Genomic DNA, 14,256 nt, shown 5'->3' on the forward strand with positions numbered 1-14,256 from the left:
TCTTTGCATGGTTGGAGGGAACAGGACTCAGGTCCTGATCTCCTAGTGAGCTCAGGGGGAGGCCAGATAGTCGGGCAACTATGCTGGCCTGTGGCGGTAAGGTTATGATTGGTAAGCCTAGTATTCGTCACTTAGTGGCCAGCACCATGTAACTCCAGGAGCAGTGACAGCCAGTCAGGAGACTGTCGGGTTGCAGGCCAGGGGAGTCACTCTTTCCGGTAGGCCTGTGGCCATGCTCGCATGCGCATGCACATTAGGGCGCAAGTATGTAGAACTGCCGCCCCCGTTATGGAGTTTAACCCCTTGCATGCTTATGATGAGCCCAGCTCTTCATGAGGCACAGTGGAGCTGTGCTCATGACGAGCTGGGCTCGTCATAACGGCTGCGGCACTCCCCTGCGCAGCGATTTCCATGCCCGTGCGGGCGTTCTATTTTATTGGGCGGAGTCATGATGAGCTCTGGGCAGCATGACGAGCTGGACTCGTCATGAGCACCGTGGCTTCACGCGCGCCACCCCCCCCCCCCGCGCACCGCAGAGGGGAATTACCCCTGCGGCGAAGGGGTTAAGGCTCAGGGCGTAGGGGGGGACCGGGGGAAAATATCCGTCCGCTACGCAAGCTTGCTCCGGTGGAGTAGTTCTGTTTTACCAAGATCTGGGGCTGCCCGTCACTGACCTTGCCGTAGGCTCTAGAGGGGACACGCAGAAAGTAAAGTATATAAATTGTTAGATTACAATAGGAACGGAGTTGTATTAAAACATGTTAAGGTTAGACAAGTGACATCATGTATCTATCAATGTATCTGGACTTTCTGCGTAAAGTGAACATAATGTAAATTAATAATCAATGTGTTTTATATGTAATAAATACGCACAGGGGGTCTCTCCCCTTAATCCAAAACAGTGTGGTTTGAAATGCTTGCCCTGGGGGAGGGAGGGAGCACCCATTCAACCAAGGGCATACTGGGGGTCCACGGTAGAGGGGACTTAGGCAGTACCAGTCCATATAACTTTGCTTCTCTTCATGTCGCGCTTCATGGTCAAGCCAAGTGCTGGTTTCTTAGTTATGTGAGAGGCTGCCGCTGTATGTCAAGGCTACACAGGTTTCACTTTACTGCGCATTCGCTAAGGTACACTAGTGGCATGTGCACACGTCTTCCCTCACCTGATCTTGGGTTTTCTTTTTCTTTTTCTTTTTGCCCCAGCAGCCTGAGCTTTCGGCATCCTTGCCGTTGGCATCTCCACACAGCAGTCCGTCAAGTTCATCGGTGCCCATCTGCTGTCCCTGAGATGTTTCGGCAGCGAGCCGGTAAGAAAGGTTCCTCAGAATGCACACACAGTTTTCAACGGTCTATGTCAAAGTATAAATGGAAAATAGGTTAGAAGCTGTATCAGCAACACTCATTACTTTTTCTAGTAAACTTTTGAATGCACAGTAAGTAAAGATAATTAACATACGAATATTTTAAATCTTTACAGCATAAAATACACAGATAGTCAACACCCCTCCTCCCAAGCTCCCTCCACCCTCAAGGCCTCCCTTCCCTTAATGGTTAAAACACACCTGGCATGCTTATGCCCCACTTATTGATGAATCCCTTCCTTGCCTATTAGGAAGGAAGATATTGCATTTTTGTTGCGGTATTGTTGCTTTTGAATGTACAGTAAATTTATGACATCATCAATACTCTCACCCCAGCCCTAGCTAAACAAGATCGCGGAAAGCCTGTGGAAATCAATCTATGCAGATTATATCCAAATAGCAGCAATAGAAAAGTCATTATTCTAATAAGCATGTGTCATTGTGCCTGATGAAATGTGACTCCATTGACAGGATAAAACGCAGAAAGAATGTTTTTTAGTGTCCATGTGCGTGACAGGCAGAGTGAGCCAGAAATGCTCTATGAAAGACTAAATATTTTCTATATCCATAAATATTTTCCTAAAGAGGAGGTTTATTTTTGGGATTACTAAGTGTAGTGACAGAATTTGGGCATGTGCGTATCTTGTTTCAGAGGATTTGTATCACAACTGTGTGTGTGGGTGTGTTTAACGACGAGTATGTGCAATTAAGGGTCGAATACATCCAATAGGCTGTAAAGTGCCTGTTTGCTAACATAATTTCGTGAGGCATGCCATGCTTTTAAAAGCGTGGAATACGAAACGTGAAAGTTGCCAAACTCTTCTATTTTCCAAATTAAAAACATGCTTGTCTGTTTTATTGATCTGAGCAGTGCTCAATTTGTAAAATATTAAGTGCCAGGGCTCTGACCAGGAGGCCACTGCAGCTTGCACCACCCATCGCCCTTGTCATTGCTGGCAAAACAACAACTAGCCATCTCTCTTGCATTTAAATGTGACACTTCAGATTATTCCAGGCCCCTAAAGCTAAAGGAATGGCTGGGGAGGTGGGTATTAGCAATTTTATTGTATATTGTATTCCTAAACAGATCTCTAAATTAGATGAGCAGCTCCACCATGTGGTAGACTGTTTTAAGTATGTTATTGACAATTAGGTTCCGGTGCCGAGCACCGGAAACCAATTTAGTCTCGGTGTTGAGCACCTGACAGCTCCGGCTCAAAGTAAGCACTGGAATTAAGTTATTATCCAAAGTCACTTGCTGAGCAAAGACCAGATTCATTTTTCTTTGTTTAAATCTTTTTATTGACATGTTGTGCAAAAACATTATGAACATCTACACTAGTTCAGTGACATCATATATCGTTATAAAATTAGGTTATCGCAGCTCATGATACAGAGTAAGGTGATACAGTAGTAACCTATAACTTTGGCGGCTTAGTTTATTACTTAGCGAGTATCATTACAGTAGCAAAATGGATTTTAGTGAGATACTGCAGTATCTAGCGAGCCTATTAGCTGGAAATGATACCCCACTCGTACAAACTGTGGAAGAAGGTTACAGCAAAATAGGGACAAAGCAAAATAATTAGGGGTAGGGATATTGCCTGAGACCTGTTGCTAGATGTAGTGTTCAGTGAGAACCCTGTCTGTGATAGCTGCCTGTAAACTCCTTACGACGGTGCCTAGCCTGCCAGTTGGGCTTTGTCCCTCCCGAGATTCTACGTGTGCCCCAGTAGAGCCACAGTGTTGGAGAACCTGGCATCCCGTCCCCGCTTGTGCTTATTCCGTGACTGCCACTAGGCCCTGTAAGTCTGCTACTTTGACATTCCAGTTACTAGCCAAGGGAATCTTGCGCAGTCCCAGCCGATCCTCTCTTCGTAAGGCCACCCCTTCTGCCCTAGCCCAGTTCAGCCCAGTTCAGCAGTGATTGATGCCAAGCTATTATGTGGGGAGTTATTGGGGGTTACCATCTTTTGGTGATCAAACGTTTCGCAATTACCAGGCCCAAATCTAAGAATCGGGAGGAAACTCTGTTCTTCTTGCTACTACTAAAGAGGTGTAAATGCATGTCATAAAATAAGTAGTATGTTGGTATCTGGTAGGTTATATATGGGGCAAGCCGCGTTTGTTAGGCGAAATACTTATTAATCTGGGCTGGGGCAAGGAATGCCCGATGTATTTGAAACGTTGATTACGAGGTACGTAAGTCGACCCATCCAGAGTAGAGTAGACTCCCACTCCTTGTCCGTGAAAGCATGCCCCAGCTCGTCCTCCAAATGCTGTCTCAGTGGGGTCGGATCGATTGATGTGTGCTGTTATAATGGTGATGCAAACCAACGAGCCCGGTGTCCCCCCCCCCCCCCCCCCCCCCGCCCCCATCACATGTAGGTATTGTATTGTGTGCTGTAGGGGAGGTTCCAAAGCCAGATTGCCCCAATTAGAAGATAGAGAGGCTATGTGTGCATGATGTAATAGGAATTGTCCAGGCTGCATATTTTCATCAACTATAAGCTCAGAGTACGGGATGAGAGAGCCATCAAGAAAAAGATCCTCGGTGTCTTGAATACCTGCTGTGTCCCAGCTTCGCAGTTCAACTGCTGTGGTGTATGTGTTACCTAGCGGCGTCCCCAGTAGGGGGATGGCCGGGGCGTACAGTATAGTGCCTTTAGTGAGAAATAGGCATCTGCTGTAGCATTTATATACTATATTAGGCAATAGTGACCCCAGGACCCCAGATTTAGCGCATGAATGGAATGCACTAAGCAGGGTGTGGGGTGCTAGTGAAGGGTGAACAGAAGGTGTCGGGAAGAGAGCCATCTAGCTATCCATGGTAAGTGCGCAGCTAGATAATAGTGTTCAAAATTGGTAACTGTTAGCCCATCCTGCCCTGTTAACAAATACAGTTTCCTCAAAGATACTCCATGTCTCGACACCCCCAAAATAAAATCCCTTATTACCCTTTCCCACTTACGAAAGTATGGTGTGAAATGTAAATAGGCAGAGTAGCGAAGTAATGAAGGAGGCGGGTGAGGATCACCATCTTTGTAAGGCTAACCCTTCCCGATATGGCCAATGGTAGGGATTTCCAGAAGCCCATTTGTGACTGAATGGCAGTGGAGGCCCTGATAATGTTCCCCTTGAAGAGGTCATCTCTGTCACGGTACATCTGCATCCCCAAGTGCCTAAAAGCACCGGTACACCACAGCACTGTGACTCCCACAAGAGTGTATCCCGGGTCCACAGTTGCCCCCGAGAAAGGAGAGAGAATGGATTTTGAGTCATTTACTTGTTGTCCAGAGGCTCTGGCGAACTTTATTAGTGCCAGTTTTAGTGATGACGGGATGGTGCAGAGATCTGTCACATAAAGCAACAAATCATTGGCATATAGTCAAATTGTGTGTGTGCCCATGTCAACATGGGTTTGAACGTATGCTGCAAGTCGCTCCACTGCCAAGGAGAAGAGAAGGGGGGACAACAGTCAGCCCTGTCTAGTCCCCCAGCAAAGACCAGATTCATTAAACAACTTAATGACCACGACTAAAGGGGGCAGAGGATTCTGGGATGTTTTGGGCCAAACTGAATAAATAGCAACAGACCATGCCTTTGACATCCAGGTCACCAAAAGGAGGAAGTCGACATTAACTATTTGGTGACAGAGAGGTAGATGTCTTCATTTAAAAAAATAATATATATATATATAATTTATTGTGCCTTAAAATATTGTAATATTTAGATATACATGCACTTTCCAAAAAGCAGTCTAAATAACTTCATGTTCTAGAATATGTTGAAAAGTATTCAATATTATATATCTGTTATGGTTCTATAGAAATAGAAACAAATAAAGACACTCGGATTGCTTCTTAGGTCTTTGAACAACCATGCTATTTCTCTGTTGCCTATTTCCCCTTACCCAAGGTCCAAGCAATTCTGGGTTTGGAGAAATTACAGGGATTACGTGCTTTTGGGTGAATACCATGTAGGAATTAGAGTTTACTTGCAGATTTCTGCATGTTCCCCAATCGCCCCCCCCCCCCCCCCCTCTGGAGTTTCACACGGGGATTTAGGCTATTTTCAGCAGCTGAAATCTGTGAGAAAAATTAAAATGCATAATCCTTTTCGCAAACGGGCCGAGTCTGCAAATCGTCCTATTGGCGAATGCAAAATAGCTACATACATGTGGCCCAATGCCTTTACCACTCATAGGGTTTACCAGGCATTCCTTTACCATGATTATGCCTTTACCATATATATCTGTGCAGCCGAAACGCGTATCTCTCCTACTGCGAGGGTCTAGGGAGACATGAAAAATAAATAAGCCTTATCGATACACACCTTGAGTACGTGCCTCTTCTTTGTTGGAGTAGGATGTTTGTTTGGATATCTATATATATATATATATATATTTATTTATTTTCACTGAAAAAAACATAGGTTTTACAGAAGTTATAGTTAGAAATTTGCATTTAAAAAAAACGTAGAAATTCGCCAAAAAAAACATAGGTTTCAGGGGTGTTCTAGTTAGCTGGACATTTCACTCGTACAAAACCATAGAAATTCCACTGTTATAGTTAGTTCAGCTAACTATAACTCGCGCACTGCAATGCACTGCTCATGACGTCACATATTACATCATTCATGGCATGATCAGTGAGATAACTGATGATATCACTGATGACATCTCAAATTACATCACTGATGACATCACTGATGACATCATCCGTTGACTATGTTTTTCTCTAAAGTTTAAATATGTTTTATATATATGCCAAGGTGTATTGAAGAATGAGTGGGTGTATAAGTGTCTGGATGAAGGATTTACGAGATGTGTGACTGATTGTATAAGAGACTGATTAAACGCGTCTTATTGAATGTATGCATTAGTAACTAAACTGTGTGAATGTCTGTATCAGTGTGTCTGCTGTTGTGTAAGCTGGTACATGGGTTGGTCAGTAGCAACATGTCAGTTTATATGCGTTATTGATTGTTTGCCCGAGTATTTGTATGGGTGCCTGAGTGTGTGTGCGGGTGGGTTGGAGGTGAGTGACTCTTTGCATAGATGTGTGACTAGTTGATTCACTGGGTGTATGGGTTCAAGGGTGCATGTGGAAACAGATTTATGACTGGGTGAGTGTGTATATGGGTGTGTTGGTGAGTGAATGGAGGTCTCAAGTCCCAGGGACAGATAAGGCTATTATAGTTCATGGGAAAACAATGTGTGAAGCTGCGCCTTTATACGTCCCTCCTAGGGGTGCAGGAACAAGTGACAATAAAGATTCCACTGATGCAAAAGTATATTTTGTTTATAATTGGGTCTATACTCCTTGGAGTAGAGCGGATGTCATGGCTCTTAAAGCTGCTTTGTCTGACCCGGCGAAATAATCTGGCTGCTTTTTATGAAGAAGTTGAAGGAACTATTAGTTCTTGAACTATGACTTTGCCTGATATTAACATGTTTTTTAGGCTTATCTTACCCCCTGATATGTGGAAATCTATTTGTAAAGTAGATGATCGTGCAGCTATTGGAGACATTTGGGCAGAAATAGAGAGTAAAGATGTAGAAAGGGAACCTGCAAAGAAACCACAACAAGAGATATTAGATCACCCAAAGGCTATAATAACTAAGATGAAAACCTTTATACCTCCTAAAAAAATAGATTGGACTATGTTAGCATCCTGTAAGCAAAAGGCGGATGAGTCGGTTTCGGATTTCTTTACACGTTTTGAGGAGACAGTCCATGATTTTGTGGGCAGTCATTGATAGATGACACGGGCAAGCATCTGTTCGTTGACAAATTAGTTGCGAACATGTTGCCAGGAATAGCTAGTCGCCTAAAGGCCAGCGAGAGTTCATGGATTACGTCTTCCTCAGTTTCCCTTATGACTACGGCCCAGTATTATGAACGTCAGGAATTGGAAGAAAAGGGCAAGGAGGATAAAAAAGGCTAAAGATTTAAAAACAAAGGAGATGTTAGCTCAGGTTTATGGTCCATCTTATAGAGGTGGTGATAGAGGCAGACGTGCGATGTTTCGTCTTGGTGCACCCACTTTCCCCCGAGCTACTTTGTCTTCCGATCAGTGTGCTGATTGTAAGGAGATTTGACATTGGGGGATGCAGTGCGCGCAACGAGATTTGTCACTGTCACTGTCATTGCTTTCCTTTCTTGCATCTCACCATCACAAGGTTTCTAGGAAGAAATTGCAATATTGTAGACAGCAGGTTACCTATTTAGGTCACCTCCTGTCTAAGGAGGGACGTGCACTCACACCAGACCACATTCAAGCTATTTTAGACACACCTGTGTCTCATGAGAACAGTCCAGCCCGAACTGCCAAGCCAGGTCTTCCCTGGACCGGAAACAAGCATCCTAGGACCAGTTTCGGGGTTTCACCCCTCTTCAGCCAGGATAGCTTGATTCCAGTGGCACAGTGAGGCCAGGACCCACGTCTGGGCATACCTGGCGCACTTAGGGCGAGAAAGCAAAAGATACACAATTGATGGACGGAATGCATAACAAATCAAAACATTCACCCCCAGCCAAGAGATCTGGGTTAAATCCATCATTCTTTGCTCACTATGCCACCCCAGTTTAGACCTGGCCATATGCAAATCAGTCTTGACCCTGTGCCTCATAGGAACAGTCCAGCCCGAACTGCCAAGCCAGGTCCTCCCTGGACCGGAAACAAGCATCCTAGGACCAGTTTAGGGGTTTCACCCCTCTTCATCCAGGATAACTTGATTCCAGTGGCACAGTGAGCCCAGGACCCACGTCTGGGCACACCTGGTAGACTTGGGCAATTCAGGCTAGACTGTTCCTATGGGGCACAGGGTCAAGACTGATTTGCATATGGCTGGGTTCAAACTGGAATGGCATGGTGAGCAAAAAAATGATGGATTTAGACCCAGATCTCTGTACTGAGGTGAATGTATGACATTGTTCTGCATTCTGTCCATCAACTGTTGTTTTTGCATTTGTCACCCCGAATGGGACGGGTATGCTCAGACGTGAGACCCGTGCTCTCCATGCCATTGGATTCAAGCTATCCTGGCTGATGAGGGCTGAAAGCCCGAAACCGGTCCTAGGATGCTTGTTTCCAGTCCAGGGAGGACCTGGCTTGGCAGTTTGGGCTGGACTGTTCCCATGGGGCACAGCGTCAAGACTGATTTGCATATGGCTGGGTTCAAACTGGAATGGCATGGTGAGCAAAAAAATGATGGATTTAGGCCCAGATCTCTGTACTGGGGTGAATGTATGACACTGTTCTGCATTCTGTCCATCAACTGTTGTTTTTGGATTACTTCTTTCTGTAGGTAGTGGATCCCTAGCTTTTCTCACGTTGTTAAACCCTTGTTGGGCCTTTTGACTAAAGACACTCCATTGCCCCTCCCATGGACTACTGAATGCCAGAATGTTTTCCAACAGTTGCGTCAAGCTCTATGTTCTGCACCAGTATTAGGCTCTCCAGACTACACTAAGGCCTTCACATTTTATGTACACTAGAGAGACGGTTGTGCTCTCTCGGTTTTAATCCAGACACACTGTGATAAACAGCGTCCTTCTGCATATTTTTCAGCTGTCCTCGATCCAGTCGCTCGTGCGTTACCTGGGTGTTTTCGCTCTGTGGCAGCGGAAGCTGTGTCCATACGTCAGAGTGAGGTTATAGTCTTGTCACATAGATTGCTTGTGTTAGTGCCCCATGCAGTTGATGCCCTTTTGAACCAAACCAAAACGCAGCACTTAACTAGTGCTCGTTTGATAGGATAGGAATTGACACTTCTGGCCCCTCATATCACCTTGAAAAGAGGTTCTACTCTTAACCTCTTCGCCGCTAATGACAAGGGTAACTCGTCATGGACTTTCCATTGATTTCAATGCAAATTATATGATCAGAAGAATAATGCCTTAGCAGTAAAGGGGTTAATCCAGGTAATCTATTGCCATTTCCAGCTACTCAGTCCCAGTCACAACAGTCCCATGACTGTATATTCCTTACTGAGGAACAAACAAAGGGTTGTGTTGACATGCAAGACATGCCCCTTTTAAGTGTTGATGGGGAATTGTGGGTTGATGGGTCCTGTTTGAAACTGCCAGATGGCACAACATCAGCTGCATATGTAATCACAAAACTTCAGACGGTAGTTGAGACAGCTCGCATTCCACAGAAGTCAGCTCAGGCAGCTGAGTTGATAGCATTAACGAGGGCGTGTGAACTTAATACTAACTTGTCTGTTAATATCTACACCAATAGCCGATATGCCTTTGGAGTGGCCCAAGATTTTGGGCTACTCTGGAAGGAAAGAGGATTTCTTACATCACATGGGACACAAATAATGCATGGAGAATTAGTGCATAATCTCCTTACTGCTTTGACATATCCTAAGAAAATAGTGATTATTAAATGCAGTGAACACAAGAAAGTGACTGATAAAATAGGGCAGGGCAATGCCTTCACAGATCACACAGCCTGTGAGACTGCAATGCAGCAAAACACCACATCTATGTATGTGGTTAAATCAAAGGCTGAAAGTTGGTGTGATGCCAGGCAAGAAGTGCTGGCCATGCAGCGATCTGCCTCTGCTGAAGAGTTAGACTAATGGTCTAAGGAGGGAACATTGGATGTTGAGGGCTGTTGGAGAAATAAAGACATCACCAAATGGAGATTGCCCACAGCCTATTTACACCCTATGATTCACATGGCACATGGGCCAGCGCATGTTGGAGAATCCTCAATAGCAAAACTACTTATGTAAGTGTGGGATAATTCAGAAATTGCCAGGACAGCTAAAAAGATAGTCAAGACTTGGCTGATTTGTCTTCAGTATAACCCTGGAAAGGGAACGCAAACTCCAACAGGAGGGTTTGCCACACCAACTGCACCTTTTGAGGTTCTGCAAATGGATTACATCCAGCTTGAACGCTGTAATACCTGAAGTATGTCCTAGTAGTGGTATGTGCCTTTAGTAAGTGGATTGAGGCATACACTACGAGAGATAATACAGCTCTTACTACAGCAAAGGGGCTTCTAAAGGAGCTCTTCCCTTGATTTGGCGTTTGTCGAGTCCTGTGGACTGACAACAGACCTCATTTCATTGGGCATGTCTTGAAAGGATTGGGAATTAAGCAGTAGTTCTATCCTGCTGTTCACCCACAATCAGCAGGGCTGGTTGAACGGTACAATTCTACTCTCAAGCCTAACTTGGCTAAAATACAGGCTTCCACATCTCTGAAATGGCCTGATGCACTGCCTTTGGCATTGCTATCTATTAGATCAGTGCCACTTACACGGTCGGGCCTCACACCGTATGAGGTGGTATTTGGGAGGCCAATGAACATTTGGGGGATTCCTAAGCCACGCCCTATACATAATGTACCTTGTGTCTTGATGAGTGACTATCTGTCTCAGTTGACTGACAGCTTGCTTTCTATTGATCAACAGGTTCGAGAAGCTCTTCCTGACAGGTCGCAAGGTGATGGCCATGATCTATGGCCCGGTGACCAGGTGATGGTAAAAGTTTTCCAGAGGTCAAATACCCTGGAACCAAGGTGGCGCGGCCCTGAACAGGTGCTCTTGGCAATCAGAACTGCAGTCCGAAGGACAAATAGGAAACATTGGATTCACTTCACCCACTGCAAGAGAGTGCCATCTGCCCTGGTGGAGCCCGCTGAACTCACCGACCATCGAGACATCCTGGACACAGAGAGAGGCCAAGCCATATCACCTGAAGAACCTGAGGAAGTCTTCCCGGACCACATGATCCCTGGTGCATCTCGATATCAGCTGCGACCCCGGGGAGAAACTGCATTGCTGAATAAGACTGATTGAGCAACCGTCCTGGATTAGTGAAAGACTGAGCAGACAAGAGAAAGGGGGGGATATTTCTCTTAGTGACACCCGTCTTAACTCTAAGTGAAGAAACCAACGGCTGCCCAGGACTTTAGAGCTCCATCTGCATTGTTGTTCAACATCGAGAAAAACATGCCAAGGGAGAAGACATCGACTGCTGGGAAGAAAGTCCATGTTCATTGTCTGGCTCATTGTTATCATCATTGCTACGATAACATGGTTATAGAGAAAGTAACCCCTGCTCGAAATCTACAAGCTGTCACTACTCCTGTCCCCATTGAGCATCATTACTTCTCCCTTCCCTATCATGAGCAGCAGCACAGAATGTTCCACCTCAATAATAAGTTAATTCAGATGTTGAACCACACCCATAATGCTACAAACATTACTAACTGCTGGGTGTGTGGAATGATGCCAGCTCATCAGAAAAAGGAAGGAACGCCTTTCATTCCTCTGCCGTTTTCACACAATTGTTCTTGTCAGGCTTGGTTTGCCTTGCTATGGGCATCGGAAGTTTCTAACATTACTGGTGCGGATGTAGGGAAGGGAGACTACATTTTCAGCTAAATAAGGTGTGTTATCCTGATGAAGAAGGAGAGCCACAGGCTAAAGGAACTAATTGGGAAATGGAGGAGTATCGCGGAGAAAACTCCTCCATGCGCTATGTTTTCCCAAATACTAGAACAACCAAAGGAAATGGACCTCATGTTACAGCTGTTATTAGAGCTCGAGCAGACCTGTGTGTGAACAGTATTGGAAGTATTCCCATGGGGAAGAGCGACTGTACTTAGGTGTTAAATATTACTGGGGTGAATAACAGCAGTTTTATGTCATCACATAATACCTTCTTTATATGTGGGAATAAAGGATACTACCATCTACCCATTGGTTGGTCAGAAACTTGCTATGTGTCCTTTGTGTTGCCACCAGTGTTTTTGGCTCCTGCACCCTGCCATAAAGTCTGTAAACTATATAACGACATTTTTAAGAATCAATATAAGACAACAATAAACCATGATGAGGTGGATCAGACTGATACTGCAGCAATATGTTGACTTTAATTTAGGATTGTTCTTCTTTGTTGGTGCTGCCTTAAACAGTCGGAAAATTACATGCTTAACATGTGTTGTAGAGGCTGTAACCAACGTAACAGCTATGGCACTTGGAAACATCACAGAATAACTGCAAATTGCGAGGATTGTGGTGCTCCAAAACTGAATGGTCCTCGACGTTGTGTTGGCTGATCACCTCGATCAGCCAACACAACGTCGAGGACCATGGTGCATGGCGCATCATCGGGAGTAGCTGTTGTGTTTACATCCCTGATCACGTCCCTTCGGTTTTTGATGCAATCTCTAAATTGCATAAAATCCCTGCTGAGATTCACCCAGATACCGGAACATGGACTTTAACCGGTTGGCTGTGGACATTATTTGCTACCTGGCGCTGGAAACTGTTGACAATATTATGTATATTCGTTGTGATCCTACTGTTATGCTGCTTATGTATACAATGTGGTCCAATGCTTTGTTCCCTTTGTGCCACTGCTTGTATACCTACCGTACGCAACAATAAGAATGTAAATGCCCAATATGTATTAGACCAAGAAGTTGATGAGATGATGCGAATTAATGTCTAAGATGTTTTAATTGTTCCTTCTAAATCATAGATGTCTTCAGCTAATGCTAAAAGGGTTGTCTGTGGAATTTGGCAGAGATCACTGTTAGCATGAGCTCAAGCCATTTTGTTTGTGGCATCCATTTTAGTTAGCCATCTGTTTGCCATGTGCTTCCCCGTCTTCACTGTTGCCTGCTTCTCTATTTCGTCTGAGTCATCATCTATAGTGAACTCCTTCAGCACTGAGCCTGAGCACTGCACATGCTCAGAAAGGCCTGTAGCTGCTAGAATCTTGACAATGCTGAAATCTGTAAACCTATTGTTTTGATAAATGCTTATATCCCTCCCGATGCTTGTTTTAATGTAACTCTAAATAAGGTTTTTTCTTATATAAAGAGAATTTCTGATAAGGATCCCTCTCCCCATATAATTTTATTAGGGGATTTTAATTGTAAAATCTCTAACTCCAGTTTGGAGTTATTTAGAAATAAGCATAAAGAGGAAGCCTTGCAGATCCCCCAAGCTCTCTTTTCAGGTAATATCAAGACAAATAAGAGAGGGAAATTGCTGCTTGAGGAATTGTCAGAAATTGATGGAATTATTGTAAACGGAAGGCTTTCTTCAGATACACCGGCTAATTTCACTCACAAATCTAACTCTAGTGAATCTATCCTAGATTATGTGATGGTGGAAAATTCCTCTATTTCCCTTCTGAAAGATCTTATGGTCTCCCATACATTACATAGTGATCATAAAGTAATAACTATCACTGTAAATGTAAATCTGCCTACAACGGATCGTTGGTCTCTAAACAGTGATTTGGTTAGTTTTGGAGACAACTCAGGGAGATGTTATTGGAATTCTAGGGCAATTAGGGGCTTGGAGAGCATTCTAGAGGCTGCAATGAATGATTTGGGTAACTGGAAGGGATTTGAAATGATAAGTTTTGTAGATTTCATGAATGCAGTGACTTCTGTCACAAAAAAAACGTATCAAAAAGGAAATACTAAAACACTTCCTAGTTCTCTTCGTTTACTCAACACAGAAATAAACAAACTGGTAAGGGACCAGTATCTGAGTTATTCTCCTGAAAAATACCACAGAATAGTATTGTTAAAAAGAAGGAGGAGTAGGGTGAAGGTCAAATTGAAAAAAGAGAGGGAAGATTCCCTATGGATAAAACTGCTGGAAGCTGCTACCAAAGGTCAAGTAAGAATATTTTGGTCGCTTATTGGGGAGGGATGCAGAGCAAGATCTAGTCCCCTCCCAGTTCCCAATGAAGAGCAAATTTGGGTTGACTACATTGCGAACTTGTATGCAAGTAACGGAACGGTGGTTGTCCGTAAAAGAATTAATGAGGACAGCTCTTTTTATGGCCCGCCCTCTGAAAAAGTCATTTAACTGGCTATTAAGGGCTTACGTTCCTCTGGGG

At 44.2% G+C, this 14,256-nt stretch overlaps 1 protein-coding gene across 1 annotated transcript in view; it reads right to left on the bottom strand.

Moving 5' to 3' along the window:
• The window catches only part of CTNND2 (catenin delta 2), a 3,070,130-nt gene that overhangs the window by 736,754 nt on the left and 2,319,120 nt on the right, over positions 1–14,256 (bottom strand). Inside the window, exon 16 of the mRNA XM_086965298.1 lies at positions 1,164–1,349. Within this exon, the coding sequence (XP_086821424.1) occupies positions 1,164–1,349 (186 nt within the window). The remainder of the gene's footprint in view (positions 1–1,163; positions 1,350–14,256) is intronic.

This window comes from Lissotriton vulgaris, chromosome 4_1, assembly GCF_964263255.1.
Source record: "Lissotriton vulgaris chromosome 4_1, aLisVul1.2, whole genome shotgun sequence".
Lineage (NCBI taxonomy): Eukaryota > Metazoa > Chordata > Amphibia > Caudata > Salamandridae > Lissotriton > Lissotriton vulgaris.